Source organism: Archocentrus centrarchus, chromosome 7, assembly GCF_007364275.1.
Source record: "Archocentrus centrarchus isolate MPI-CPG fArcCen1 chromosome 7, fArcCen1, whole genome shotgun sequence".
Classification (NCBI taxonomy): Eukaryota; Metazoa; Chordata; class Actinopteri; order Cichliformes; family Cichlidae; genus Archocentrus; species Archocentrus centrarchus.
In genome coordinates, this window is record NC_044352.1 from 1,856,522 (window position 1) to 1,883,389 (window position 26,868).

At 45.2% G+C, this 26,868-nt stretch overlaps 2 protein-coding genes across 5 annotated transcripts; one reads left to right on the forward strand and one right to left on the reverse strand.

The window, feature by feature from the left end:
• Positions 1–96: 96 nt before the first annotated feature.
• Positions 97–6,798, forward strand: ndnl2 (necdin-like 2). Of its 2 annotated transcripts, none has more exons than XM_030733847.1 (11): positions 97–304; positions 1,063–1,123; positions 1,982–2,101; positions 2,188–2,251; positions 3,028–3,107; positions 3,187–3,281; positions 3,436–3,515; positions 3,600–3,642; positions 3,719–3,781; positions 6,216–6,330; positions 6,419–6,798. In XM_030733847.1, the coding sequence occupies exons 2-11, from the start codon at positions 1,076–1,078 to the stop codon at positions 6,515–6,517; spliced, it is 807 nt and encodes a 268-aa protein (XP_030589707.1). In that variant the 5' UTR covers positions 97–304; positions 1,063–1,075; the 3' UTR covers positions 6,518–6,798. The 2 variants fall into 2 exon arrangements, with proteins under 2 accessions (XP_030589707.1, XP_030589708.1); XM_030733848.1 differs by lacking the exon at positions 97–304 and adding an exon at positions 369–922.
• Positions 6,792–26,738, reverse strand: LOC115783158 (6-phosphofructo-2-kinase/fructose-2,6-bisphosphatase). 3 transcript variants are annotated; one of them, XM_030733843.1, is made up of 14 exons: positions 26,379–26,738; positions 16,174–16,299; positions 14,655–14,751; positions 13,161–13,227; positions 12,734–12,808; positions 12,594–12,650; positions 12,234–12,355; positions 11,845–12,052; positions 11,598–11,744; positions 11,404–11,508; positions 11,071–11,200; positions 10,097–10,159; positions 9,890–9,954; positions 6,792–9,711 (listed from the first exon to the last, which is right to left on the reverse strand). In XM_030733843.1, the coding sequence occupies exons 1-14, from the start codon at positions 26,461–26,463 to the stop codon at positions 9,652–9,654; spliced, it is 1,407 nt and encodes a 468-aa protein (XP_030589703.1). In that variant the 5' UTR covers positions 26,464–26,738; the 3' UTR covers positions 6,792–9,651. The 3 variants fall into 3 exon arrangements, with proteins under 3 accessions (XP_030589703.1, XP_030589706.1, XP_030589704.1); XM_030733846.1 differs by lacking the exon at positions 26,379–26,738 and adding an exon at positions 25,849–25,911; XM_030733844.1 differs by lacking the exon at positions 26,379–26,738 and adding an exon at positions 18,959–19,351.
• Positions 26,739–26,868: the final 130 nt, after the last annotated feature.

Here is a 26,868-nt window from a genome sequence, read left to right on the forward strand (position 1 = left end):
CGTTTTTTCTGCTGCTAATATTTTTATTAAAACCTTTGACTCTAATCTGACTGTTTTTGTCCTGGGATGCAGTTATCTTCCGTTTCCATGGAAACAGCCAAAGGTGAGATTTCGTTCAAATAAAATGACTGCCTCAGTGTGACAGTCCTGCAGCCTCACAGGGGTCAAAGGCTCAGGTTTGTCAGGGGTGCTCAGGTCAGTTTTTGGAGAAAGGAATAACGGCGCGCGCGTTCTGCGTCATCAGTGGGCGTCTACGTGCGGCATTAGCGGGAATTTGACCATTTGGAAACGGCAGCGCAACAAAGTGAGTCTTTGTATTTTTATGTGAGCTTCTTGGATGTTGTGTTAGTGCCGCTGAAGTCTGGTTACTGCGGGTGAAGCCTGTTTAAAGCCGGGGGTCAGCCCGCGCTCTCTGCTCGGGTTTTAGCATTAACGCGCTCACTTCCGGGTTTTAGGTTTTGTTCCGTTTGCAGTTTTTATCGTTAAAAATACACCGACACACACACACCGTGTATTTCGGGTGGCCAGGTCCCAACAAACTAAACGTGGGACAAAGTGGACCAGGTGAGAGCTGAAAGGCTGACAGCGCTTCAGGCCCGGCTCCGCAGAGTGGCCGTGTGCACCTGCGGCACACAGATCAGTCAAAGGCGGCTCCTGATCTCAGCACGTTATAATGCACACCAGTGTCTTCCACTCCACCGTCTCCGTCATGGGTGAGACCAAAGACGAGACTGCAGACCTTTGGATGAGAACCTCCTTCCCTCAGTCAGAACACCGAGCATGGGTCATAGATGTGTCTGCTGAAGAATAAAAATACTGCAGTTTCATTTCTATCATATTCAACAAAATCTGCAAAGTTTGAGGCTTTTGGTTGCAGATTGATCACCTGACTGATAAAAAGCCTTCCCTTCATCTACAGGAGGTAAAAGCCAGGCTTTAGAAAAGCCCTGCAGAACCAGTAAATATGGGGACTTTGTTTGAAGATGTGGGGCACGTAAAGAGAGAGACACCTGGCCAGCCTAACTGAAACACACTGAGCTTCCTGTTTCCTGTGTTGATCAGGTGGTGCATCGCCATGACGCAGAGGAAGAGGCCGTCCAGCACACAGAGCTCGTCTCAGAGAGTAAGTCCTTCATTCCCTCCCCAGGAGAAATCCTCGTCACTCTGCGAGTGTCTGCAGTGTGATTTGGCAGTTAGAGAGGTGCTGTGCTAAAGCGGTTAATGATCAAGACCACATCAGGTCCACATCAAAAACTGCTGCACCCGAACCTGCCAAATCCAGCCTGGATTTCCACAGTGAAGCTGAAGACCGATTAAAACCAGTTTCTGATGTATGCAAGTCAAGTTTATTCGTAGAGCACGCTGAATAACAAAGAAGTGCTGTGAGGTATGATAAATGATAAGCTAAATTTTCAGGGCTCAAAAACACACTTAATCTGTTTTCACTCCCTCCATGAGTCACGACCTACAGCAGGAGTTTTCTCACTCACTCTGAGCATCTTGGGATATAGTTTCAGTAAAACTGCACTAATTTAATGTCTATGGCGCAGAAAAACTCCTAAAAGTGCATTCTGCCTGGTTTATTAAACCTCAGAGATGCTACAAGGAGAAACAGCTGAAGCAGCTGGATGAATGGGCCTGTCCCTGATAGTGGTGAGGCGGTCACTGCCACCTCCTCTGGAAGGAGCACCTGTCCTCTGAGGCTGACCCGTATCTCCTGGTCCTAAGGTCGGTGCAGCATCGATGGAGGTTCTTGGCTGCTGGTCTTGCTTTTGCAGCATTGCCTCCTTCCCTTTGAAACCTAAGACTGGTGGAGCTTAATATTTATTAGCTTGAACCTTCTGAAGGTGCGCTCATGTGGTGATTACTGCGAGAACCTTATCGTGTCCATCTGTGGCAGCTGGTTATTAAAGTTATTGTAGATAAAAAATGAGCTCAATGAGGGTGTCAGTGAGTTTTCATGGAGAATGATTTCACACAGAGACAAAGCGGCAACTTAGTGGCTCAGGACGAGGATGACGACGCAACCTTCACTCAGCCGAGCACGTCACAGGTGCAGAGAGGCCTGGAGAAACTCACACCTGCGCAGGTCGACCAAAAGGTAACACCTGAGCTGAAATCCAGAGTTTGATGGTCAGCGATCAATAACTTGAGTTTAATTTTTTTCCCTCACTCGTTTGTCTGCAGACTGCTGAGGTGGTGCAGTACTTCCTGGTGAAGGACCAGAAGAAGATTCCTGTACGCCGAGCAGGTACAGCCACACCACAACAGGCAGGGAGCCTTTAGCACAGGGGTGGGCAAACTACAACCCGTGGGCCACACCTAGCCCGTTGGTTTTTTAAATCCGGCCCACTGAAGATTGGTGCAGAATTGCCCGAATCAAATCATATCATAATTATGATTGATGACTACAACAAAACGTAAGTATTAACACTGTAATGCCTTTTTTATGTTTATGTTTGATATGCGTGCACCTGGTGCTGGCTCGGCCCGTCTGTCAAATTTCAAAACGTCAATGTGGCCCCAGAGCCAAAGTTTGCCCACCCCTGATTTAGCACATGGCAGCTTTCCAGCTCTGAGGACAGAACACCATGAAACCTCATTCAGGTTTAAGATGCTGAACTTGTAAGTAAAACAAGAGTAACGGTGAAACTAACCGTTAAGGAGCAGAAAAAGGTGAAACGAGTCAGTCAAACATTTTAACAAAGTAGCAGTGCGCTGTGTTCAGGCCTGCAGGGTCAGTGTGGATGCAGTGGGTTGCCAGGTTTGCTGTGTTGTGAGTCTGAAGTGATTGTTTGGGACAAGAGTGAGATTTCTGGTTTGTTGTTACATTAATAAACAGTTTCAGTTTAACAGACATTGTTTACCTGCACAGATTCACTCTACATGTGCATTTCTATTCCAAGTCTGCACAGATTTGACTTAAAGGAGTTTTTAGAAGGTTTTAAAAGTCTTCGATTTGCCTGCTTTGGACTGCAGACACTCATATAAGACAAAGATGAATCTCAGCTCCTCTGTGTGTTTCAGACCTGGTGAAACATGTAGTGAAAGACTACAGAAACATCTACCCCGAGATCCTAAAGAGGGCAGCGCGAACGTTTGACCAGGTTTGTGGAGTCGCAGAGCAGCAGAAGCTTGATTTAAAAAGATGAAGCTGTCTCAGTGCTGCTCTGCTCCTTTAAACAGGTATTTGGCCTCAAACTCGTGGAAATCGACCCAAAAAATAAAATGTACATATTGGTCAATAATCTGGAGACTCCGGAAAGAGCCTCTCCGATCAAGTGAGTATTCCTGAGTATATTCTTGCTATATTGATCAGGGACTAACTCCTACACTCCAAAGCAACAGCTTTAAATATCCCATCGAGTTTTACACATCGATCAGATAAACTGCGTTTGTTTAACAGTGTGAGTTTGAATCTTTGTTCGTGTGTAGAAGCCCATCCAGTCCAAAGATGGGTCTGCTGTTCGTGATCCTGAGCGTCATTTTCATGAAAGGCGGGGTCGTCAGAGAGAGTGAGTTTCAGAGCCTTCGTCCACAAATGAACACAGATTATTTCATCACCAGAGACAGACGTGTGATCTCTGCTCGTTTCACAGACCTGATCTGGAACACTCTGAAGAAGCTGCGCGTGGACCCGGGGTGAGGCCGCGCAGCATCGCTCTGCATTCAGCAGCCTGTCGACACAAACCTCAATGTTTCTGTTCGCTTTCCGCAGAGAGAAGCACGAGGAGTTTGGGGACGTGAGGAAGATGGTCACAGATGAGTTTGTGCGTCAAAGGTAATTAACTTAGGTGCTTACAGGCACTGTGGTCAGGATGTCTCTGTCATGCTCACGCAAATATTTAGCCTACAAAAGAAGCAGCTCTGAGATCAGTCACATCAGTGAAATATATGCAGTTTCTCAGTTAAATGAGACTTTGGTTCTTCAGATTTGCAGAGTGAGCTCGCTCTAATAGGTGTGTTACAGTCTCTGTGACTGAGTCTGTCAGGGGCCGCTTCGGTCTGAGTGACAGAGTTCATAATCGTGCTGTTAGCAGCAGGATCTCTGCAGCTGTCTCACGTCTGCTCTGACCTCCGTTTTTAATGAGCTGGCTGGTTTTTCTGGGTTTGGTGACTCGATGCTGGAGATGCTCCATCCCAGCTTCAGGTGTGTGCTGATACAGAGTAGTGATCTGATAAATGAATGTGACTCATTCAGCATCCGGCTCCATTTAAACATCACTTTCCTGATTTTGAATAAAATGCACTGAATTCATATCTATAAGTAAAAATATGAATGCCAGTTTATAGGATATTTTCCTTCCTGTAACCTGATGTATGTATAAAGCTTTTGCGCTAAACTGATTGTAGTCTGATTACCTAGGTGCATGTAAAATTTTTTTTTTTTTTTTGCCCCACCCCCACCTTTGAAAGTGTGGAGAGGGTGTGAAGTACCTGGATGCCTGATTATAGCAGCCTGGTAATAGCTCAGGCTTCTAAAGGATGAGCTGTGTGATCAGAAGGTCGCAGGTTCGAGCCCGGCTGTGACCGTACTGTACTGGTGTGTTCAGAGCCAGTTTCTGTCAGACCGTAGACTCTGGTTTATACCACACCACAGAGCAGCAGGAGGGTGCAGCACAGCAGACCACCGCAGCACCGTGGCTGGAGCAGCACTCACTCCAAACATTACTGAACTTCATGAGCTTTAATATCAGTTTGTTAACGAGTCATCATGTTTTTATACTCCAGTCAGGATGAGTTCAACCACAGCATGTAGTTTACTTTGTTGGGGATAGGATATTGTTTTTGGTATGTTTGTGTGTGTTAACCTATTACAGCAAAACTGCCAGTCTGATTCAAATGTGTACGACCCCTGGATCACCTGCTTACATTTTTGCCATAATTGGCTCAAGGTCAGAGGTCAGATTTCTCTGAAAATGTTGTGTGACTAAAGAGCTCAGACGAATTCTGATCTCAGTGACCCTGACCTCAAGGTAAAGGTCAAAGGGAAATTATTGACATTCACAGTAGGACCTGTGTGTTTGTAGAGTGAGACGGTCCATCCATCCATTCTCTACTGCTTATCCTGTTCAGGGTTGCGGGGGGGCTGGAGCCTGTCCCAGCTGGCACAGGGCAAGAGGCAGGTGTAACCTGTACAGGTGTAACCTGTACAGGTTACACCTGTACACAGTGAGCGGCTGTACACAGTGAGCGGCTCGCCTTCATATCAGCGTCACCTGCCCTCACCTCTGCATACCTCATCTCGTCTAGCAACCGTGAGTGCGAAGCACAGATGTGTAAAAGCAGCTGGTTAAACGGAGAACGAACTTTTTCTCCTTTTTGTGGTTTAATTTAAGTCAAAATAAGCTGTTAAAACAAGCTTAACAACATCAAGGAATACAGCTGAGAGAATGATTAATTTCCAACTATATTAAGTGAGACATTAATGTTGAATAAAACTATCCAGTTATGATGCTTAACTTTACTTTCAGGAGTTTGTTTATCACAGGAGTACTTCCACCCTTCGTTGGTCTGTGTAGCAGACTGGTGGGAAAATAACATTTTGAAGTTTAAGCTTATGAATATTGATTCATTCATCAACCAAACTTAAATTAATATTTCTCATGTTAAATATTAAACTGTGATTAAACTGCGATTAATTTTTTTTAATCGAGTCCCGCCCCTAATAAAATAACAACCATATACAATAGAGCAATGAGTCCCTTTGCATATAAAACCAGAGGATTTAACTTGCATATAATGCAGTCAGTGTGTCCCAGAGCGCTGTATCCTCTAACAGGTTCGCAAAAATCAGAGAAAGTGCCAACAACAAAACGTAATCCAAGCACTTTATCGTGTGCATTAGCATGTACAGCTATGGCGTTTCTGTATCTAGCATAATATGTAGATACAGGAAATGGTTTTCAATTTCTCTGTGGGTTAGTGCACTACAGCATGTATAACTGTAACAATATGGTCTGACAGACTTGTTCTATTAGAGGTCTCAGAGGGCTACACTATGATCCCATTAGAGTCAAAGGTGATCATGTTTTATTCAGGAAGATGAGAGGCTGGCAGCTGGAGATTATGACCCCATAAACGTGCACAGTGGGCTCGTTTCCTCATTCACACTTCTTTTTACAACCAGAGTCGTCTGTCAAAAACAAATCACTTCTGTTAATGTGCAGTTTGAGTCCTGTTGGCCTAGAGTGTGTGTCTGTGTGTGTGTGTAGGTATCTGGAGTACGTGCGAATCCCTCACACGGAGCCCATCGAGCACGAGTTTCGCTGGGGTCAGCGTGCGGATGCAGAGGTGTCCAAAGCCAAGATCCTGGAGTTCGTGGGTGAAGTAAGTTTCCTGGAGCTGCACACACCTGCACACACCTGTTCAGCCCAGAGTTTTCATCTCTAATGATGATTTTTGTGTTGGATCTCAGCTTCACGATCAGGACCCTAAGACCTGGATTCAGCAGTACAGAGAGGCTCATTCGACCCCTACCTCCAGCCAGGCCTCCACCAGCAGCAGCCAGAGATAACTGCTCCACAGCTTCTCCTTCATGTTATTTATTTTGGGTGAAGCTGCGTCAGTGCTGCGGTTTTTCAGTGTTATTTTGCAGACAGATGCTGTTACAGTAGGATTCCCGGTTAGTTTACATCCTCGTGTTCGTCCTGCGTGAGCCTCAAATCTTTTTAAACATTTAATATGAAAAACAAGCACAAATTTCTGGAATCCATTTTGATTTTATTGCCTGGATTTTAAATGTAACAGCAGGTCATTTTTCCAAGTTTATAAAATAAAGTTTTTTTAATAATTGATCCAACAGAAATTGCATTGATTGACGTCCCAGTCACAGCTGAGGGCATGACCTCATGTTTACACACAGACGAGAGAAGGGCACGATTACTCTACAAATCATCTAAACACACAATTGCTGCAGAGTTGCTACCACTCACAGTACAAACTGATTCTAAAGGCCAGTTTTCTCAGACACTGGTCGTCCTGTGTGGACAGAAGTACATGCAATAATGTATTTACACTAACACGTGCTGGCGTCCCTTTTTTTTTTTTGTGTAAATCGAGGATCCCCTGAGGAGGTTGTTTTTCTATTGCTACCCCACATAACCCTCAACACTGAAGCTGGCACACACCAGAGGCCTGCAGTGAGAAACAGAAGTGTGTTAGTCTGACTCCAGATCAGGTTCACTGGTATCATGAACCCCACTACAGCAGGTCGCCATGGTAACCGTAGTTTAACCATCCCCCAGGCTGCCTGTGCAGTAGTGAACAGCAGGCTTTGAGGTATATTTAGTCTTAATACTTGATAGTTATGATTGAGTCAGCTGAAATATGTGAGAATTACTAAAAAGCTGAAGATTTTAATACACAGGTGTGTACTACTCCCTTTACAGAGCAGCACAAAGTGGCCAGAGGTCCACACTGAAGCGTACACTGGGTTTAACTCCGGGTTCCTCGCATCATGATGCTGGAACACTTTGTATTAATACTGCAGAGGGAACTTGGACTAAAATCAACAGTTTTGCTGCAGTTTCTGAGCTGAACACGTTTCCTTTAATGGGCAACTGTTGTTGTATGCAGACGGTGGAGACCTGAAACAGGTCCCTGCTCTGAAAACTGTACACTACAGTCTCGTTATCTTCAGGTGTGCTGGCATGCAGCTGGCCCAGTTAATTATCTGGAAACTCAGGATACATGTCAGCCCCTGTTTGATTTCATGCACAGGTGTGTATGAAATATTTGCAGAGCAGAAGCGGTACACAAACATGCACACAAACCTCATTTCTGCTTTTCCTGCATTCATTTAATGGAAGCATTTTTGTGGGTGTTTAGATCAAAGCTGAACCCGCAGAGCAGTAAACCAATGCAAAATACCTGAAACTGCAGTTCCTCTAATGGCCACATGGCTGTTTAGACTTAGTTCTAACCTGTTTGTGTCGGTCCTAAAAGAACTGATATATTATTGATCTTCAGTGACTTTAATACTTCATCATTCTGATCGTGCCGCCTGTGATTAACAACTCTGCCTCCTAAACAGCTGAATGAGCGCACAGTGTTAACACATTCATGATACCAGTGATCCTGCATCAGTGAGGCCAGGAAACCTAACGAGTGATCAGAACTTATCTACAGTAAACCCATCATCAGAACCACGAACAGTCAGTGTAGTTTTTAAATATTAGAAATCAGATGCACCGGACCCCCACCCTCGTTAAAACGACCCCGTCAGTACACACCCCGAGTGTGTGTCTGTGTGTGGAGGGTGCATAGAGTAATTGTGTGTTTTGTGTCAATGAGGCACATTAAGGTATCGGGCAGTTAGTGTCCCCTCGTGTTTTACTCAGGAATTCTGTTTTTGCTTTGAAGGCCTCATTTCTCTGTTTGAATACCGACAACTACCAAAAACCACATTCATCCAAAAACCAGCCGCCAGGTGCTGAATCCAATCAGGGAGCTCTCAGCTGATCTGCTGACTGAGCGTCTGCGGGGGGGGGAGAATATGTGGAGCCTTCAGGCTCATCTGCAGACATCCGGGCAGGTGGGTCATTTAAAAAAAAAAGATCTGAAAAAGCTAAAGCTGATGGTTATTAGATACATCACTTCCTCTTTACACAGACTCTACTGCCTTCTCTTTCAGTGAGCAGCTCTGAGGGTAAACCAGCCTCTGCTGTCCAACTAACATTCAACATCACGAGTCTCAGCATCACAGAAAAATCTGTCATAAAAACATCAGTTTGTGCAGATTAAATGAGCAGAATGTTAAAAAAATAAAATAAAAACATGGACGTAGCTTCCCCGTCACAATAATGAAGATAGTGCAGAAAACCTGCATTCTATCTGAAGGCCACCAGGTGGCGATAGCTGTGGTTCCAGTTTGATACAAGGCTTTGCTGTTCATGTTTGCTTTTGGTGTGGTTATTTTCTCCGAGTTTAACCAATCGTGGAAGTTCTCAGGGCTGCTGAGAAGCACCTGACTCAGAGACTGTTTTTATTTCTCACCTGAAAGAATTTGTTCAGGTGAGGATCACACCTCTGTGTGTGTGTGTGTGTGTGTGTGTGAGGGGGAAATGCTGTTTGAATGGGTGAACGTGGCTTTAAGTAGTCGATAAGATTAGAAAAAAAATCCAATATAAATATTGGTCCATTTACCAACTGACCCCTGACCCCCGACCCCTGGCATGAAGGTGACGTCCATGTTTCACCCTCAGGAATAAAAATAAAATCTAAACTGTCCTTTAAGGCTCTTTGAGCTTCGTTACGGTAACAGCGCTGTGGCTAAAGGCAGCTGGAGCTGCTAACCATGTCTGCGGGTACGGATAACTTTATATAACACGGCTCAACCCGGCTTTCTGACTGATTTCACATTGGTTCCTACAGCTCAGGTGAGATCACCTGTCACATGTTCAGCAGTATATTTTTTTTTTCACAGTGGGAGACTCCCCTTCATTTGGCCTGGGCCTGCATTATAAAGTGCATTTACAATGGAAAGAGGCTGCCACAGGAGAAATGTCTCATTTTCAGTGCTGTGATCCTTAAAACTGTCACAACAACCACGATAACGACGATCTCTAAGATTACTTCGATTAAAATAAAATAAAAGGCCACTTTCCATCAGCAAATAAAACGGGCTCCCTGCTGTGCCGCCGTCCTCCTTTAGATGTGTTCAGGGACCGTCTCCAGCGCCTCCGCCGGCTCTCTGTTCACGTCCACGTTCTGAGAAAGACAGACTCATTATGGGGGGGTGGTGGTCTATTTTTGTCAAATCAGTTTGATTTATTTAATATCTCCAACCACTTTAACCTCGAGGCCCTGCAGACACAGTAACTCCCTGCCCTCCTCTGCTTCTGTCTCCTTAAAAAAAAAAAAAAAAAAAAATGATATTGATATTTACCACCGGCTTGTCCCTGTGCGTGTTGACTGCCTCGATGTTGAGGAAGACCGACTCCACTTTGCAACCTGAGAGAAACACAAAGAGGTCACGATGTGCACGTCACAGCTCACGGCTGTTTGAGCTTGTTGGTTTGATTTGTTTAAAAGTGGAGGCGTGGCTTGTTTTAATGAGGAAGTAAAGGCGGAGCTGCAGACCGCTGAGACTGACCGTAGGCGACGGGGGTGAGTTTCAGAACGGTGTGGAGAGGACACTTCAGGTACGGCAGTTCACCTGAAACACACCGAGATGTTACCTTTGTTTAATCACAATGTGTGTAATAATTGCTGCCGTCACACCCTTTAACCACAGAGAAACAAACCTGTGACTCTGCAAATGTACTCAGAGCTGTCGGTCACATTAAACGTCCTCACGGACAGTAAACTGAGGACGGTGACTGCTTTAGATCAATAAGGTGGAGTCAGGGCCGGGATTCATTCCAAACAAACCAACAGCTAGAATTATATATTTTTACCTAGATATTTTTATATTTTATTACTGTTTATATGTTCTTACCATCAGCTGCAGGTACAAAATACATTTCACTGTGTATGTAACAAATAAACCTCATCAAACTGTTTGGATCATTTTGTGTAACAGGAACCAGAATGATCATCTGACTTATCCTTAAAGTTTGTCATTTTAGCATTTTGAGTTATTTTCTTATTTAATAACTTGATGTGAAGAGCTGGTTGTGACACTCCAGTGCTTCATGCTCCTTTTGACTCTTATTAGACCATAATTTCCAAAATGAACATCATGTTTTATTCAGTAAGATGTGAAACCAGAGCCTGAGTGAGCAGGAGCCTCATTTTCTCTAAGACTTTTATACAATCAGACTTCTTCTTATAACAGAGGAGTCGCCCCCTGCTGGTCACATGCAGGCTTAAGGCACTTCTGATAAGGAACGTTCACCTTTTATGTGACACAGTCACAACACAAAATGCACTCGAGTCTGTACCCTGTCACCCTGCTGGCTATAATTCATAATATAAGCCCTTCATCCGGTAGTTCTTTAAGTTGATGGAAATTATGAAGCCGTTCATCATTGATGAGCGCAGGTCCAGTAAACCTGACTGAGACTGTAATTTTCCCCAGCGGTGATGAAGCATTAAAGAAAATGTAAAGAAATGGATTTTTCTCACTAGCGCTCTTGTCCAGGAAGTAGGCCAGCAGACACCTCATCACCGCCTGGTGACAGATGACCAGAACGTTCTCCTGCCTCTCCAGCTCCATGATGACCGGCTCCAGACGCTGGACCAGGTCCTCGTACGACTGAGAGACAGATACGTGTTACTTCAGTGTGTGTCTCACTGTAAAGCATGTTCGCTGCCCTACAGCAGCGAGTTACCATCTGTGGGGCCATAACTTAAAAAATTAACTTCATGTTTATTCAGTAAGACCTGAAACAACACAGAGGAGTCGCCCCCTGCTGGACATCAGAAGGAATGCAGGTTTAGCTTCACTCTCACACCCACCTCTCCTTTCGGGTAGCGGTAGCGGTACTTGTCTTGGTCCCTCAGTGCGAACTCCTCGGGGTAATGCTCCTGAATCTCCTCGTACGTCATCTCCTCACAAACCCCCTGACGTCAAACGCGCGGAAAGACAAACTCAGATGTTTTCACTCTTACAAACAAACATCAATACAAAGCGGCCAAAGTTCGTTACTTACGGCGTCGATCTCGTTGAGGGCTTTCCATTGTTCATACTGGACTCCCAGAGCCTCCGCGGTTTGGATGGTCCTCTTCATGTGGCTCGTCCACACCTTCAGGTCACTGATGCTCTGCCCCCGCATGTACGCACCCAGAGTGCTGGCAAACTGACACACGTGCAACAGAAGGTGGCGCCAAGTCAGAGTCACAGCAGCATAACGCAACGTCACCTCTGCATTAAAAACAAAACCAAACGTGGACTCTGACCTTTGCCCCGCGACATGAAAGCCCAGAGTCGCCGCCGATGCGACCCATCAGGTTGAGTTCGCTCTCACCGTGGCGACACAGGTAGATGGACCTCGGGGTGACGTGGATGTTCATGAGGTAGTAGACTATCCTGCTCTGAATGTGGTCCTGCACCCGGTTCACCAGGTACCTGCTGCCCACGTCGAAGATTTTAATGTACGACAAGTTCCTGCAGAAAAACGAGAAAAACGAGTTTCCTCGTCAACAAAGTCCATCCAGACGCAGCCACCACATCTGTTTGGGCCTCAGTGGCATCGACAGCAGCAAATATTAACTCTGCAAATGTAAACGGATCCAGTGTGGATGTAACTGAGCAGCACTGAGCTGCTTTAACACAGCAGACGCCTCACCTGTCCTTGGTGTCGTCGAGGGGGACGTAGGTCATTTTATAACATTCGATCCTCTTCAGGAAGTCGGCCACGGCCTCCTCTTTGTCACAGCCTGTGTAGTCTGGGCTGCTCAGCTTCACCTGCTGTTATCAGAGAGAGAAAGAGGAGTTACGACTGAGGACAGACGCATGTCTGAAAGCAGCTAATCTGAAGGGGAACTGAGAGAAGTGGGAGGAGCCAAGCCTCCATATGTTTCTGTTTTGGAACAAAATCCACTCCAGGTCCTGCCAAGACCCCCGTGACCTGCCACAGTGGGCTCGGTTCAGTCCCAACAGAAACAGATGGACAGCACCGCGGGGCTCCGGGCAGCAGCTCACTTACTTTAATATTCTCAGCGATGATATCTGGGTCGTCACATATGGACTCCACAAAGAAAACCTGGACAGGAAGGGAAACAGAATCTGTAACGTTTGACACACAAATTTCTATTTTTATGGTTTTAAAACGGTGAGAAAGGAAACCTTGTAGCCATTTTCTTTGGCAAAGTTCAGGATGACCTCTCTGCGCTCCGCGGTGGTGTTGGTGGCATCAAAAACCTTACAGAGACATGAATCCAGGTTTTATTGGCAGCACAGAAACAAATGTTTAAACTGACATTTTACATTCATTCATGTATGTGTCACAAAGTGTTTGGCAAACAAAAGAGGAGAAACTGTATTGAATGCTTCATATTTAAAGTTCGTTTAATCTGTAACGATCCTGAAGCTCCGCCCCCGTTATCCTGTGATCACTGAGCTCAGCTCCTCACCAACACGAAGCAGCCGAGGCCGGAACGCTGAAACATGATTCAGTGAGGAAGAGGAGGCTGAGCTGACCTGTGTGCGCGCGTGTGTGTGTGTGCACATGTGTGTGTGTTTTTGGGGAAGGAAAACAGAAGCGTTCACTCACCACCACCTGACCCAGCTCTCTGTTGAAGTACTCACACACATCTTTGAGGGCAGCGACAGCACAGGCCCTGAGTACACACACACACACACAGACACACAAAGGCATTAATAATGTACAGCACTGTGCAAAAGTCTTGAGTCACCCCTCATTTCTTTATACTTTGCTAAGAAAACAGGAAATGGGTGCAGCTGTTTCCATGCATGCTAACATACAGTATATTTATTATTTCATGGATATAGGAACTCTGGCCTCTGGACTTGTACCACTGTGAAACATTAGATGTGGAATGTGTAACGTTATGTTTGCAGAACTACTGAGCTGCTCAGTTATTCCAGAGAGAAACTGGAAGGTAGTGAGAAAAACACCGGAGCGTTTAAAGCTGGCTGACATAATTAAGCTGGAATATCAGAGTTGCTCCAGATGATGCTCTCATATAATCCCTCACATATGAGGAGTGTCTGAAAAGCAAGAGCTGCACAAGCTCAATATTATGTGTATCTGTGAGTGTGAGCGTGTGTCTGTGAATGTGTGTTGTGTTTGGGACAGCAGTTTTTTCCTCATGCCCAATTTTTTTTTTTTTAGCTCTGAGCTTGTTGGGGGATGAGCGGTACCTGAGGGTCACTGCTGGGATATGGCACAGCAGGCAGTGAGATCAGGTCAGTGACCCACTAACGGTGAAAGACAAGGACTGGAAAAACCTGTTATTCCAAGAACCTGAACAGCTGCAGGGTGAGACCGTGGAGTGGAAATTTAAATAAAAGTGAGAGCCCCCGAGGGCCCGGGAAGACTTCTGCTACAGCCAAACCCCGAGGCAGCGCTTTGCTTTATGTCCATTTGTCTTTTCAATAAACTGCTCCTGCAGTCATGTTGGTTCACTCTGACTACAGAGAGAAATCATTTGAAAGAGCAGTTCTCCAGCTTCCTGAAGGACATTCAGAGCTCTTCTTTGGATGTTTCTGCCTTTGGTTCTGTTCGCTCAGGATCATCAGAGGTCCGGGCTCTGGGGGGGCTGATCCATGACTGATAGAAGAACACACAGTGGAACTCTATCCAGGGATGTGTTTGGGATCACTGATTGTCATGCTGAAAAATGAAGCTGTTTCCAATCAGTTACTTTCAGGATGGTGTTGCATCAAAATCTTCTGTGTTCATAACTGAGCAGCTGACAAACAGCTCTGCAAACCTCACCAGCTCACCTGTACCTGCCCTGGAGGAGCTCTTCGGTTCTCGCTGTCGGACCAAAACATCAGACATCCTAAAGGACTCGTCCTGGTTTTACAGTTATATTTTCTACATGCTTTAATATGTGTGTTTGCATCGCTTCATCCCTGAGTGCACCAAATCACTGAAAATGAGAGAAACAGCAGCCAAAGAAATGTGGGCTGACTTAAGACTTGTGCTCAGTACGGTAGTATTTCTAAAACACTGTGTGGTCTGGATTACAGTTACACCCCCACACAGAGGTGTGACTGATGTGAAGCTGAAGGGTCGTACTTGCGAATCTTCATGGCCTCCTGGTTGTCGGGTCTGAAGAACTCGTAGCTGTTGTAGGAACACGTGGCCTCTCTCCTGTACTGGCCCACATTAAACACTGGAACAGAGAGAACCACGATGCTGCTGATCAGACAGTGCTGAGAAATGTTGTATCTGGATATAACACAGATATTAAAAACTTACAGCATATAAAACTCTAAAAACAGTTAGCCAGGCTGAGAGATTACAGGTGAGGCTGCATTTAGAGCCAAACATGCCAACGAGAAGGCTAGCTGCTGATTTTTAGCCGTGACCGTCACAGATGGATGTGACCTGCAGGTCACTTAAAGCTGCAGGACTCCTGAATCAGCCGTTCAGGTCAGTGTTTCTGCAGCTCGATATGAACGAGCTCCTCACTGACCACACAGGATGTTCATCAGCATGAAAGGACCTGACACCAGGAACCGCAGCAGCATGTTTTAATCATGATTCTTTAGACCAGAGGTTCCCAAAATGTGGGCCACGAAAGTACTGCGGGGGGAGGGGGCTGCGGTAATAACAGAAATTCAGTTTGAAATCACTCACATGTTCAGTTACACATTTATATAAATGTATTTATTTATATGAAAAGTGAATTAAAACTAGGAGGTGGTTAGTTTGTGCAATCACTCATTACTCTGACCTCATTTGGAATTTAACATGGAATTTTTAAGTGGGCTGCAGCACTCCTGACTTTGGGAACAGCTGCTTTAGATGAATGAAAATGACCAAAAGCTGCAGTTCCTCTGGTGTCCAGCAGAGGCGACACAGAGTCAGTCCCCATAGACTCCCATGTTAAACCTTTCCAGCAGAAATGAACATGTTTACAGCTGATACAGAAACTGCTTTGGTCTCTGTGGATAATTTCTGTCTCCATAACAGAAGAAAACTGAGTTAAATGTATGATTATTTGTATCATTTACAACCTGCAGCTGTTATCATGACCATGAGGAGGAGGATGGAGGAATCACAGCGGTGCTTCATCTTATGATTTATCATAATTTAAACTTAATGCCGTGTACAGGTTCATCAGCTCCATGCTGGCTGGAATGACCTTATTAGGTCTTTGAAAGCTGGCAGTCTGCAGGTGCCTTCGAGTATGTGCTGCTAACACGCTGGTGCCAAATACCACCGAGCGCCTTCCTGCAGAGTCCGGCCGAAGGCCTACAAGTGTTTTGGCAACACGCAACGGACTGAATGAGGCCTGATGATACTCTGGACACGGCCAAAGAGTCACTCCTGTTACACTTCTCTGAAGACTGGAGAGCATACAGTGAAAACTCTGTGGAAGAGCCCACACAGTCACAACCCCCCCATAAACAAACAGATCTTTGCACTCACCATCTGATGATGAAATCTGCATCACTCAGACCTGAGCGCACTCTGAACATGTAATCAGAGCTTAAGAGGAGGGTCCACTGTTACATCAGCAGCAGCTCCAAAACTTATTACCAAGACTGACAGTGTTTCAGGGCGGGGGTGGGGTGGGGGGGCATCATACCTTTGGTTTTGACGCCGATCCAGTTCAGGTACCTGGTGAGCTTCGTGGAGATGTAGGTTTTCCCTCGCGCTGGGAGTCCCACCATCACAATCATGGTCGGGGAGTTGGTGAACTGCGGCACTGACGCTGAAACACACACACACACACACACACACACACACACACACTACAGTTAATGACTGCAGGTTTATGGACATGTCCGAACTGACAGAAGCATCAGGATTTCACTGAGGAGTCGGATGAACATGGAAACATTTTTGGAAGATTGCTGCAGTCTCATAAACTGACACAAATCAGCAGAATAAACTTTCTGAAGCTCCACGTCTGAGTCGTCGGTTTTACACCGGTTGCTCTTCCTGACCCAACCCCGAGAGGATCTGTGTGTCCAGCTGGAATCAAACCAGCGACCTTTCAATCCCGAAGCAAGTGTGGAAACCGCTACATTATGGAGGCACAAAGAACTCCATCTATAACATCACAATTAGGGGCACTTTGTATAATAAGTACTGAGTATTTCTACTTGTGACAGTATTATTCTGAGGTATTTAGAACTAAAGCTTCCTGTTCATGTTCCTCTCTGCTCCACATTACTGCAACAGAAGAAATGCTTTAAAAAACAAATACAGGAGTTTGTGGTAATAAATGGTAAATGGACTAGCTCTTATATAGCGCTTTTCTACTCAGTCAGAGCACTCAAAGCGCTATTACAACATGTTTACATTCACCCATGCACTCCCATTCATACAAGCACTTCCATGTTTGCTAAGCTAAGTGCTTTTTAATTAACTACCATTCACACACATTCATACTCCGACGGGACGGTCGGAGAGCAACTTGGGGTTAAGTATCTTGCCCAAGGATACATTGGCATGTAGCCTGGAGTAGCCAGGAATCGAACCGCTGACCTTCTGATCAGTAGGTGACCTGCTCTACCTACTGAGCTACAGCCATAAATAAACTGACAAATGCAGAAGTCAAAATTTAAAAACCTGCATTTAAAGATAAAAGTGAAAATTAGACGGGAAACAAATAAAGGAGGTCTGACGCAAAGTTAAACACTGAATACAGTGAAAAATAAACTATTGCTAAATTATTTAATATCCATATTTTTCATGTTAATTTGAATACATTCTGCATTGTTTATTGTTTGTCTTTGTTTTGACAGCCTTGGTCTTCCATACAGTCCTGACCTAAACGCTGAATTATTGATCAGAAGAAGCAGCGAGAAGCTGAAGTGTTGCTGTGAAGGAGAAGCAGGTATTTACAGTTAGTGAAACCTGCTGGGAGCCACCAGCCGTACAGCTGAGGATTCAAGCTGGACTCACAGAGGAGCTCAGACTGAGACCACGAGTCATTTCTCTCGCACAGGCAGAGATGCAGAGCGGTGCAGTCACAGGGACCGTTCTGCAGGAGCTCAGAGTCGGCCCTCTCTTCTGGAGGAGGTTCAGCTCCTGACGGGATGCCTCCACGCTGGAGCGTTCTCGTCCTTCCAGAACGAGATCAAACTGTCATAAAATCAGAGCCCTCACTGCTTTAAAAGTTAATATTCATTGAAACCAAATGTAACATTTTCACTAAAGAGAGACAAATCGTTCTGGAGGTGCATCAGGATGCAGAGCTGAAGAAATCTCTCACGCTCCAAATATCCAAACACAAAAGGAAAATTCGGTGTTCCTTGGATAAGGAGCTTATTTTCATGTTAGGCTGCTCTTTGAATGCAGTCCTGCCATAAAAATCCACAAGAATGTTAAAAATGTCGATTCAACATCATAACAGTGAATGTGGTCTTTCAGTGCCCTGTGATTACTCTGAAAAATGGAAATCTCAGGAATTTCACACAAGTTTCTTCTTCTTTGAGCTTCAGGGTTCCACAGCAGATCATCTGTGATGGAGAAACAAATCCTCCCTCCCTGCTCTGCACGTCCAGACCACAGCAAAACACGGCAGCACTGGCCTCCTGTTACATAAAGATTTTAGCTTAACCAAAGAAAAGCCAGCGCGTGATGATACGTCTGACCAGCAGAAGCTGCTACAAGGAAACCGAGCAAACAGTGATTCATGTGCACGGCTCAGAGCAGGTCACACGCCTGCGTGAGCGATTTTACACGCTGTACTTGAACCCCTCCTGCAGAGACACGGCCGGCTCCGCATCTCTGATCACGCTGTGAATGAGTGCAGGGGGCAATAATTCTTTTATGGGGGTGGAGACAGTAAGATGGCCATCCAATCAGAACACAAAAACAAGTGGTCCTGACTTTTGATTGGCTGAGTCCTGCCCTACACTTATCTCCAGCCTAACTACAGCCTAACTACACCTCTTTAACTTTTCCTTCATTAAAATTGTTTTATGGTTATCATTATGGATGTTTTTACTTTGTAAAATTGTCTTTCATGCACATTTTTACTGTTAAACCTTCATCTTCAGGATCATCATCATATAAATAAGTCTGACCTCATGGTTCTTCCACTAATCACAGCTCTGCTGCACAGAGCAGCAACACTGCTGTTTAAGAAAAGAGCGCGCACGCACACACACACACAGACACACACACACACACAGACACAGTCTCTGCGACCCTACAGGGTGAATGGCCGTCAGGTCTCTCTCTCTCACACACACACACACACACACACACACACACACACACAGCAGAAACAAAAGCTGTTTAAAGCAAAGACACAAGTATCAACATGCCAAAGCAAAATAAGGCACCACAGAGAAACCACACGTGAAAGCGCGCGCACACACACACACACACGTGTGTGTCTGTGTGTGTGTACTTACAGCCTCTCCGTCTGTTCAGCCTGCTTTGCATCCATGGACCCCAGGTCTTCTCCAGAGGATTCTGAGTGAGTGTTTGCGACATGGCTTAAAGCGCCAGGTGAGCACGTGTGAGTGTGTGTGGAACGCAGCTCTGTATCTGCACTCTGTGTGTGTGTCTGTGTGTGTTAACAGGAGGAGGAAATAAAGGAGCTCTCCCAGCTGTGTTCAGATTTTGAACTTTCTCACACCACATGAGAGAGGGAGGAGCTTCAGCAGTATTTCCATGGCCAACATACCTGTTTGGCTTGTTGCAGAAGATGCAGCTCCTCTGATTGGTCAGCTGACCTGCCAGTCAATAAAGGCCACTATGGTGAGGTCATCCACCAATCACCATGTGCAGCTGTAAACTTTCACCCGGCACACAGGAAGTGGTGTAACGTGACAAACTGGTAACGACCATGCTGAGCGGCTCCATTGTGATTCTATCAGCTGACACCCAGTGAAAACAGCCCAGCCCAGTGTGTGTGTGTGTGTGTGTGTGTGTGTGTGTGTGTGTGTGCTGACCTAATTCTTCACCAAAGTGACTTCATTAACATCAACCATGTGGGTGGTGACTGAGTTGGTTTTTGTATTTAAATCCAACAGTCCTGAGATAAACAGTCTTTAGTGCCTGAGACCGTCTCTCACTCTCACTCTCTCACTCTCACTCTCTCACACACACACACACACACACACACACACACACTTTCTGAGTCTTGTGCTGTTTTTTTTTGTTTTTTTTTTTAGTGGGATGTTTGATGCTTTTATGTATTAATTATTGGAGGCAGTCATGTTTTTAGCTGTGTACAAACACTCTGTCTGGACATCTTCACCTTCCTGTATTAGACTCATCCAACTCTTTCATTTACAGTCCTGTCTTAAGCCACCCCTCATTTCTTTATAATTTGCTTTGAATCAGCCAAACCTTTTAAAGTACTCTTGAGCAACACTTCTCCAGCTTTCTGCTTTTTCATTCATTTTCAGTCCGGTCCTTCTACCTGACCGTTTTCAGAGGAATTATTTTGTTTGTTAAGCCTCTGAACTCTGACCTGAGTCATTCAAGCATAAGAAGGCTCCAAATTCATTGAATGAATCAGTGCTGTCTGCACATGATGGCAAACTTCGCAAAGAAGTGCTTTAAAATCATATCTAGCAGCCCGTCACAGAGACAGCATCTGCTTCTGTAGCTGAATCTATGAAAGATGCCAAAGATAACTTTAATGTTTGCACCAACACACTAACTTCCAAAGAGCTGTGAGGGCATATCTCAGCACGGTGCTCAAAATCAAAGTGAAATAAAAACATTGTAACAAAACTTAATGCAGATCAGATCAGCAGTGAACTGCTTTCATCTTCACATTCTGCTACATTCCTGTGAATTCATCTTTTTCAGTGTGTCTTTGTGAGCTGGACAGAAACACACTCATACTTTTATGGATGTCTGGGTTGATGTTGGACGAGTAACCGTTGCACTGTTTTTTTGGCCTTAATGCATTAATGATTAGGGCTGCAACGATTAGTCGATACTGTTGACAATAATCGAAAATAAAAATAGTTGATGACGAATTTAACTGTTCTTAATAGTCGTTTTTTTATTACTGATGTTTTTTTTTTTTTGTTCGTTTTTTTAAACGGAGTGAGACGTCTTCCTGTCCGTCTATCTCTGGCAAGCTTCACACATGCGCAATAGCATTCAGCGGCATGCTTCGTCATGGCGGCTTCTGGTGAAACTGCCAACTTTGTTTTACAGGGAAGAAAAAGTACTAAATATTTTTTTTTTATGGCTGGAAAAAAATGGGCCGTTAAATTGATATCAGCAGCAAATACTGACTTTCAAGCTCGTTAGAATTGTATAAACTACCATACCACTATATTAATAAAGCACTTAAAAACAGCAACAGGGCTGACAAACATAAAAGACAAACACAGAGGACAAAAGATACAGAAACACAAAAGAGCTGCAGAATTAAAACAAAAAAGGAACTTAAAATCACAGTAAAACTCAAAGGCCAGGGAGCAAAAGTGTGTTTTTAAAAACAAGCCATGGAGCCTGACACACAACAGCAAATCATTCCATAATTTTGGAGCCACAACTACAAAAGCTCCATGACCTCTGAGTTTGTGTCTTTGGAACAAGTAAAATCGGATCTGCGACACATGGGAGCAGCAATTGAGATGGATAAAAAGAGACTTAAAAACAAATAAAGGGATTTTAAAAAGGATTTGTGAGTGTAGTGGAAGTCAGTGAAGGGAAGACAAATTGGAGTAACGTGCTCTCGCTTGCTTGCACCAGATAAAAATCGAGCAGCAGCATTTTGTACCAGCTGTGGGTGAACAATGGAGGCCTGGCTAACTCTGGTAAACAGTGCATTGCACTAATCAAGACGAGACGCTATAAAAGCATGCAACACTGTTTCTAGATTGCATTTGGAGAGAAAAGGCTTGATTTTTGATTGTCACCTCAACTGGAAGAAGCAGGATTTCAGCACTGCGTTTACCTGAGTATCGAGCTTTAAAGTCGGGCCCATTTTCACACCTAAATTTGTGATCGTGGATTTCTCATATGGGGCCAGAGAAGAAAGGTCAACGCAGGGGGTACTGCTGGTGCCACAGAGTCTAAGCATGATTTCTGTCTTTTTCTCATTAAAATTCAGAACATTTAGTGACATCCATCCCCTGATGTCAGTACAGCAGTTGAGGAGAGGCTGGATAGAGCATGCACCAGTGTGCTTCAGTGGAAAATAAACTTGACAATCGTCCGCATAACAATGAAAAGAAATATTATGTCTGTGGAAATAGTTCCAAGTGGCAGCAGGTACAAAGAGAAAAGGAGAGGTCCAAGAATGGAGCCCTGTGGTACCCCCCAAGGGAGGGCAGCAGAGTCAGAGTTAAAGTCATCGATGCTGACACCGAGGCTTCCATCAGACAGGCAGGACCTAAACCGCTGGAGCGCTGCTCCACCCTGGAGATGAGTAGCACACAGCCACCAGAGTCAGATGCTAAAAGAATATCATTAAAAACCCTTAACAGAGCGGACTGAGTGCTGTGATGAGTTTTAAACCCATACAATAGAATTTCATGTTCATCCAGGAAGGTCTTCAGTTGGATGAAGACAATCTTTCCCCGGATTTTAGACAAAACCGGTAGCTTAGAGAAGGGCCTGAAGTTTGATAAAACAGAAGACTCCAGGTCAGATTTCTTTAGCAAGGGCTGCACAACAGCATGTTTAAAATTTAAACTACTATTAATAATGGAGAAGAAGAAGAAGAAGAAGAAGAAACAGCCTTTATTGTCCCACAGAGGGGAAATTTGGGTGTAACAGCAGCCGCAGTTATTATAAATATAAATAAAGATATAATAATTCACACTATTAAGAAAAGAATATATATAAAATCAACAAACAATATTAACCTTAATACTACTAATAATAATAACACTATATACAATGTACATGATGTGCCTGTGTGTTGAACCTTAACAGGCCGGACTAATGGTAAGAATGAACAGACCAAGGGTAGAAAAAACTTCTTTAACAAGCTGAGAGGGGACAACATCAAGGGGGGGGAGCCTGATGGCTTCAAACTGGAAACCAGCTGCTCTAGAAAGGAGGGAGAGAGACCAGCTGGAAGTGGTCAAACTCAGCTGAACAGGGTATAAACTCTATTTTTGCCTCATATGCTGTATTTCCATTTATGCTTGCATGTTTCAATAACTCGCTGCAAATATTTCCCATTTTCCTAGAAATATATAAAGAACTGAAAGGTGGCTCAAGTTTTCATGAGTTAAGCAACATTAAAACGTGAGCTTCTCTTTGGTTATCCCAGCTTCTCATTTCAGCTCAGTGTGGGAGTCTTTAATGCAGTCGGGTTAGTGCCTCCTTTGAGTGCACCTCCTCACACACGGAGTGGAGCAGACAGAGAGGAGGGGGGATATAATAGTAATCTAGTTGGTTCAACATGTGTTACACCGAACACAACGAGAGAGAAAGACAGGGAGCGAAGCCAGAAAGGAAAGTCGGAGCTTCTCAGTCGACTCACTCAAACACAGTTTGTGGTTACAGGAAAAAAGTGTTACAACCATACAAAACAGGCTGCTGCTGAGGCAGGAGTGGACCCTCTGCTGCTAGCTTCCTCGGTGCTACGTTAGCTCTACAGTTGCTGACGCGCCTTATTAAACAGAACAAAGAACTGAATTAATCAGATCAGCTGACTGTCACACCCGAACCTGCAGAGTGAGGATCTGATCTAAACATTAGGATCAGTGAATCCCGGCCTGAAGAAGTCACAAAAGCATAAAGGAACAATATTGTAGAAAATGCTGCAACCGTCTCAGATTTCCAACCTCCAGCCTTTCCCAGAGGGTCACAGACACGACCACCCAAAACCAGAAACGTTCCCTTCAACTGCCCGCACTCAAAGCTGGCTTCCAGAGACAGTAACCTACTGTGGCCACAAGATGGCAGTAAATTACAGGCTGGATGCAAACAGGTTTTCTGACAGGACAGCACGCACACCCTCGCTCTCTCTTTGCGGTGATATATACAAATAAAGGTCAGAATGCAAACACAAAGCTTATCTTTTTATTTATTTATTTTTAAGTTAACCTTCATTTAATCAGGAAAAAACACACTGAGATTAAAATCTCTTTTTCTAGAGCGTCCTGGCCAAAACAGCACCACAATTAATATCTGAGGAAAGGCAGACCTCTGCAGCTGAGCCACTTCATAGTAAATACACATTAGATCCTGTTACTGTCCTTGTTTGCACAGTGGAACAGACAAAGCTTTGCATCACCTCCATTAGGCTAACACAGTGCACTCAAACACCTATTTGAACCCAGGAGGCAGCAGTGCTAACCACTACACCACCACACTGCCAGCCAGCTGGGTTCTTCTGTGTGCAGTTTGCACGTTCTCCCCGTGTCTGTGTGGGTTCTCCGGGTACTCCGGCTTTTTCCCACAGTCCAAAGCCATGCAGTCAGTAGGGTTAGATTAATGGGTGATTGTAAATTGGCCATAGGTGTGAATGGTTATTTGTCCCTCTGTTAACCCTGCAGTAGACTGGTGACCCCCCCCCCCCCACGGCTCTGCATTGGCTGAGTGGAAGAAAATAGATGCATCGACTGAACAATGACATTTACTTTAATTTGGGGGGAAAGACAGAATCCAAACTTGTAATTTCAGTGATTTTGGGACCAACAGCTCATGCAGAGGAGAGATGATCAAATATTTATGATCTGTATCACTGAAGGAAAATGTTCCAGTAATGTGAGCAGAGGAGTCAGTGAACATAGCGCCTTCCACAGGGTCAGTAATGCCGTTTTCTTTGTGAAAGCTGCTGGAGAGCAAACAGAAGCAGTCACATGTGAGCATGTACATCTGCTCGAGTCATTAAAGCCACGAAGAAGTTCAAGTTCCTGTTCCAGCACGTCAGAGCTTCCGTCGACAGTCAGCTCAAGATTTGTGGAGTTTGGGATGAGAGAAAAAAGGAACCTGAGGTCAGGTCAGCGTGCAGTTTTCATCATTTACTCAGGTTTTATAAAATAAAGAATCAAAGGGTATGTTTCTTCTGTTAAAGTTCATTTTCAGGTGCTTGTACTTAATATTTTAGTGGCTCTGTAGCACAGCGGTTCACACATTTGCCTAACAAGAAAAAGATCCTCGGTTTGATCGTGAGAGGAGAAAATAATCAGTCAGCTTTACCTGCACTTCATATCTGCTGATGCATTTCTAAATGACCTAACGGGCACAATTTGAAGTCAGCAGAAGAGTGAAGATCAAAAGAGCTTTGTTGTCTTCATGCCTCTTCCTTCCCTTCTTCATAGAAACAGCGGCACACAGCGCCTGTGTCGTCCCATCTACGGCCAAACTGCAGCACCAGGTCAGTTTTTTAAAAATGACTGAGGGCTGAAAACACAGACATAAATGCCGTTGGGGATTTAACCAGCTCAGAGTGGATCAGTCCCAGCAAAGCAGGCCAAAAGTCACATTTATTAGTTTAAAAACAGAAACCCACCCAGGATTGGACCATTCAGAGATCACATTACGCCCACGAGAGAGCAAACCAACAGAGGGAGAGACAAGTATTCGCTGGTACATTTAGCTCAACATAAACGTGTCTTCTAAAAGATCCACCACAAACCAGCACATTACAAACGGCTGAGCGAGCTCTGCTGGGGAAGATGATCTCACCATGAAGAAGGATCTAATGAAACCATCAGCGAACACGAAGCTTTAATCATGAACCCGCTCATCGTTAAGCTTCCACAGTTTCTGCATCTGCCACCCAAACACTCCTCAGATCTCTGCAGCCGAGCCGGGACGTGAACTCTCATCACTGAGCACAGGGAGAACTTTTCAGCTACAGCCTGCTGTTAGTGTTAATGGTTTTAAAAAAGGGGCTGACTCCATCAGTCACTGTTCCTCACACCAGCACCAGCTGTGCCACAGCCTGATGGTGATGCTCTTTATCCAGATATTTCCTTCTTAACACACAAGGAGTGAAATCCAGCAGACACTGCATCCACTGACATGAACACAACACAGACCCCCAAAATGTACTGTTGTCAAGACATTAGTGCCAGTGAACCTGAAACTCCTCCCCATTGCATCCCACAGATGCCTAAATTATTTATTATTCCCAGTTCTTCTGCCTCCACCCCTGCTACCCCATTTAAAAAAAAAAAAAAATCCCCCACTCCTCCGGGATTAAAAGGGGCCCAAAGTCGGATTTCTTCCCGGGGCCCCTCAGACGGTGAATCCGGGCATGCATCAGCTGTTACCTTACGTGACTGACAGGCAGCGTTCAGGTGTTTCCACGAAAAATAAGCCACGTGTGACAGAAGTGTTCATTAGTGAGAAAATCCGACCTCACCTGCGCTCTCACACCGCACGCGCCGCCGCCGTCCGGGAGGCGCACTTCCCTGCCTGGACTCCATTCCCGGTTCCTCACACTGAGACGCTGAAGCCACGTGGGTTGCTTCTTGTCAAACGAGCACCCCAACCTCCACCCCTCCCTGGACCACCCGACACATGCCTGACAGCAGCAGCTCAAACCCCGCGCGCTCTAACATGTCAGCGCGCGCACAGGCGGCCCTATAAATCACACTCCTTATGTAATGAGTGTGTTTGTGTGTGTGTGTGGGTTGATTGGCGTTAACAACATTCCTGATAATCATAATTACGCTCTCTGTTCATCAATCAATGAGCAATTTGCGTCAGGGCTCGCGCACGCGCACGCAGTGTTGAATGAATGAAATGAGGAAGTGTCTCTGTGTGTGTGTGTGTGTGTGTGTGTGTGTGTGTGTGTGTGTGTGTGTGTGGGGCGCTGTTATTGCATAACTAAGTTGCTGAACTGACATCTTGGTCATACACAGTGCGCGCGTTTGTGTCGCTGTCACTCACCGTGCGGCCGCTGGAACCGGAGCGTCCTCCCCGCGGCCCCCTGCGTCTCTTCTCCAGCTTGCGTAATCGCCTCTCCGTTCATCATCCTCCAGATCTATTCGTGGCGCACCGCGTGTATATATATTTGTGTGTTGTGACAGCGTGCGTGTATGCAGCATGCAGCCACACAGTGCGTCGCAGCTCGGGGAGGTAGCGTGGAGACAGTCGGGCAGGTTTGAGCCTGCAGAGCGGTCCTGAGCGGCCGGTTCTCCTGCTCGCTGCGCAGCAAACGCGCACTGACGGAGACAAACTAGCTGTCCAGGTTTAACCCCTCGCGCCGCCTCTTTGTCATCATAAACAACAGCCACGAGTCTCTGAATTCGTGATTATTGCCATCATCCGCCACGCCTCCTTCCCTCCTCTCCTCTTTGTCCTTCCTGTGAGGATCGCAGCTGCTGCGCGCTCAGATCGTCGCTCGGTCCCGTCTTTCTGTCAGAAAACCTTAAAGGAG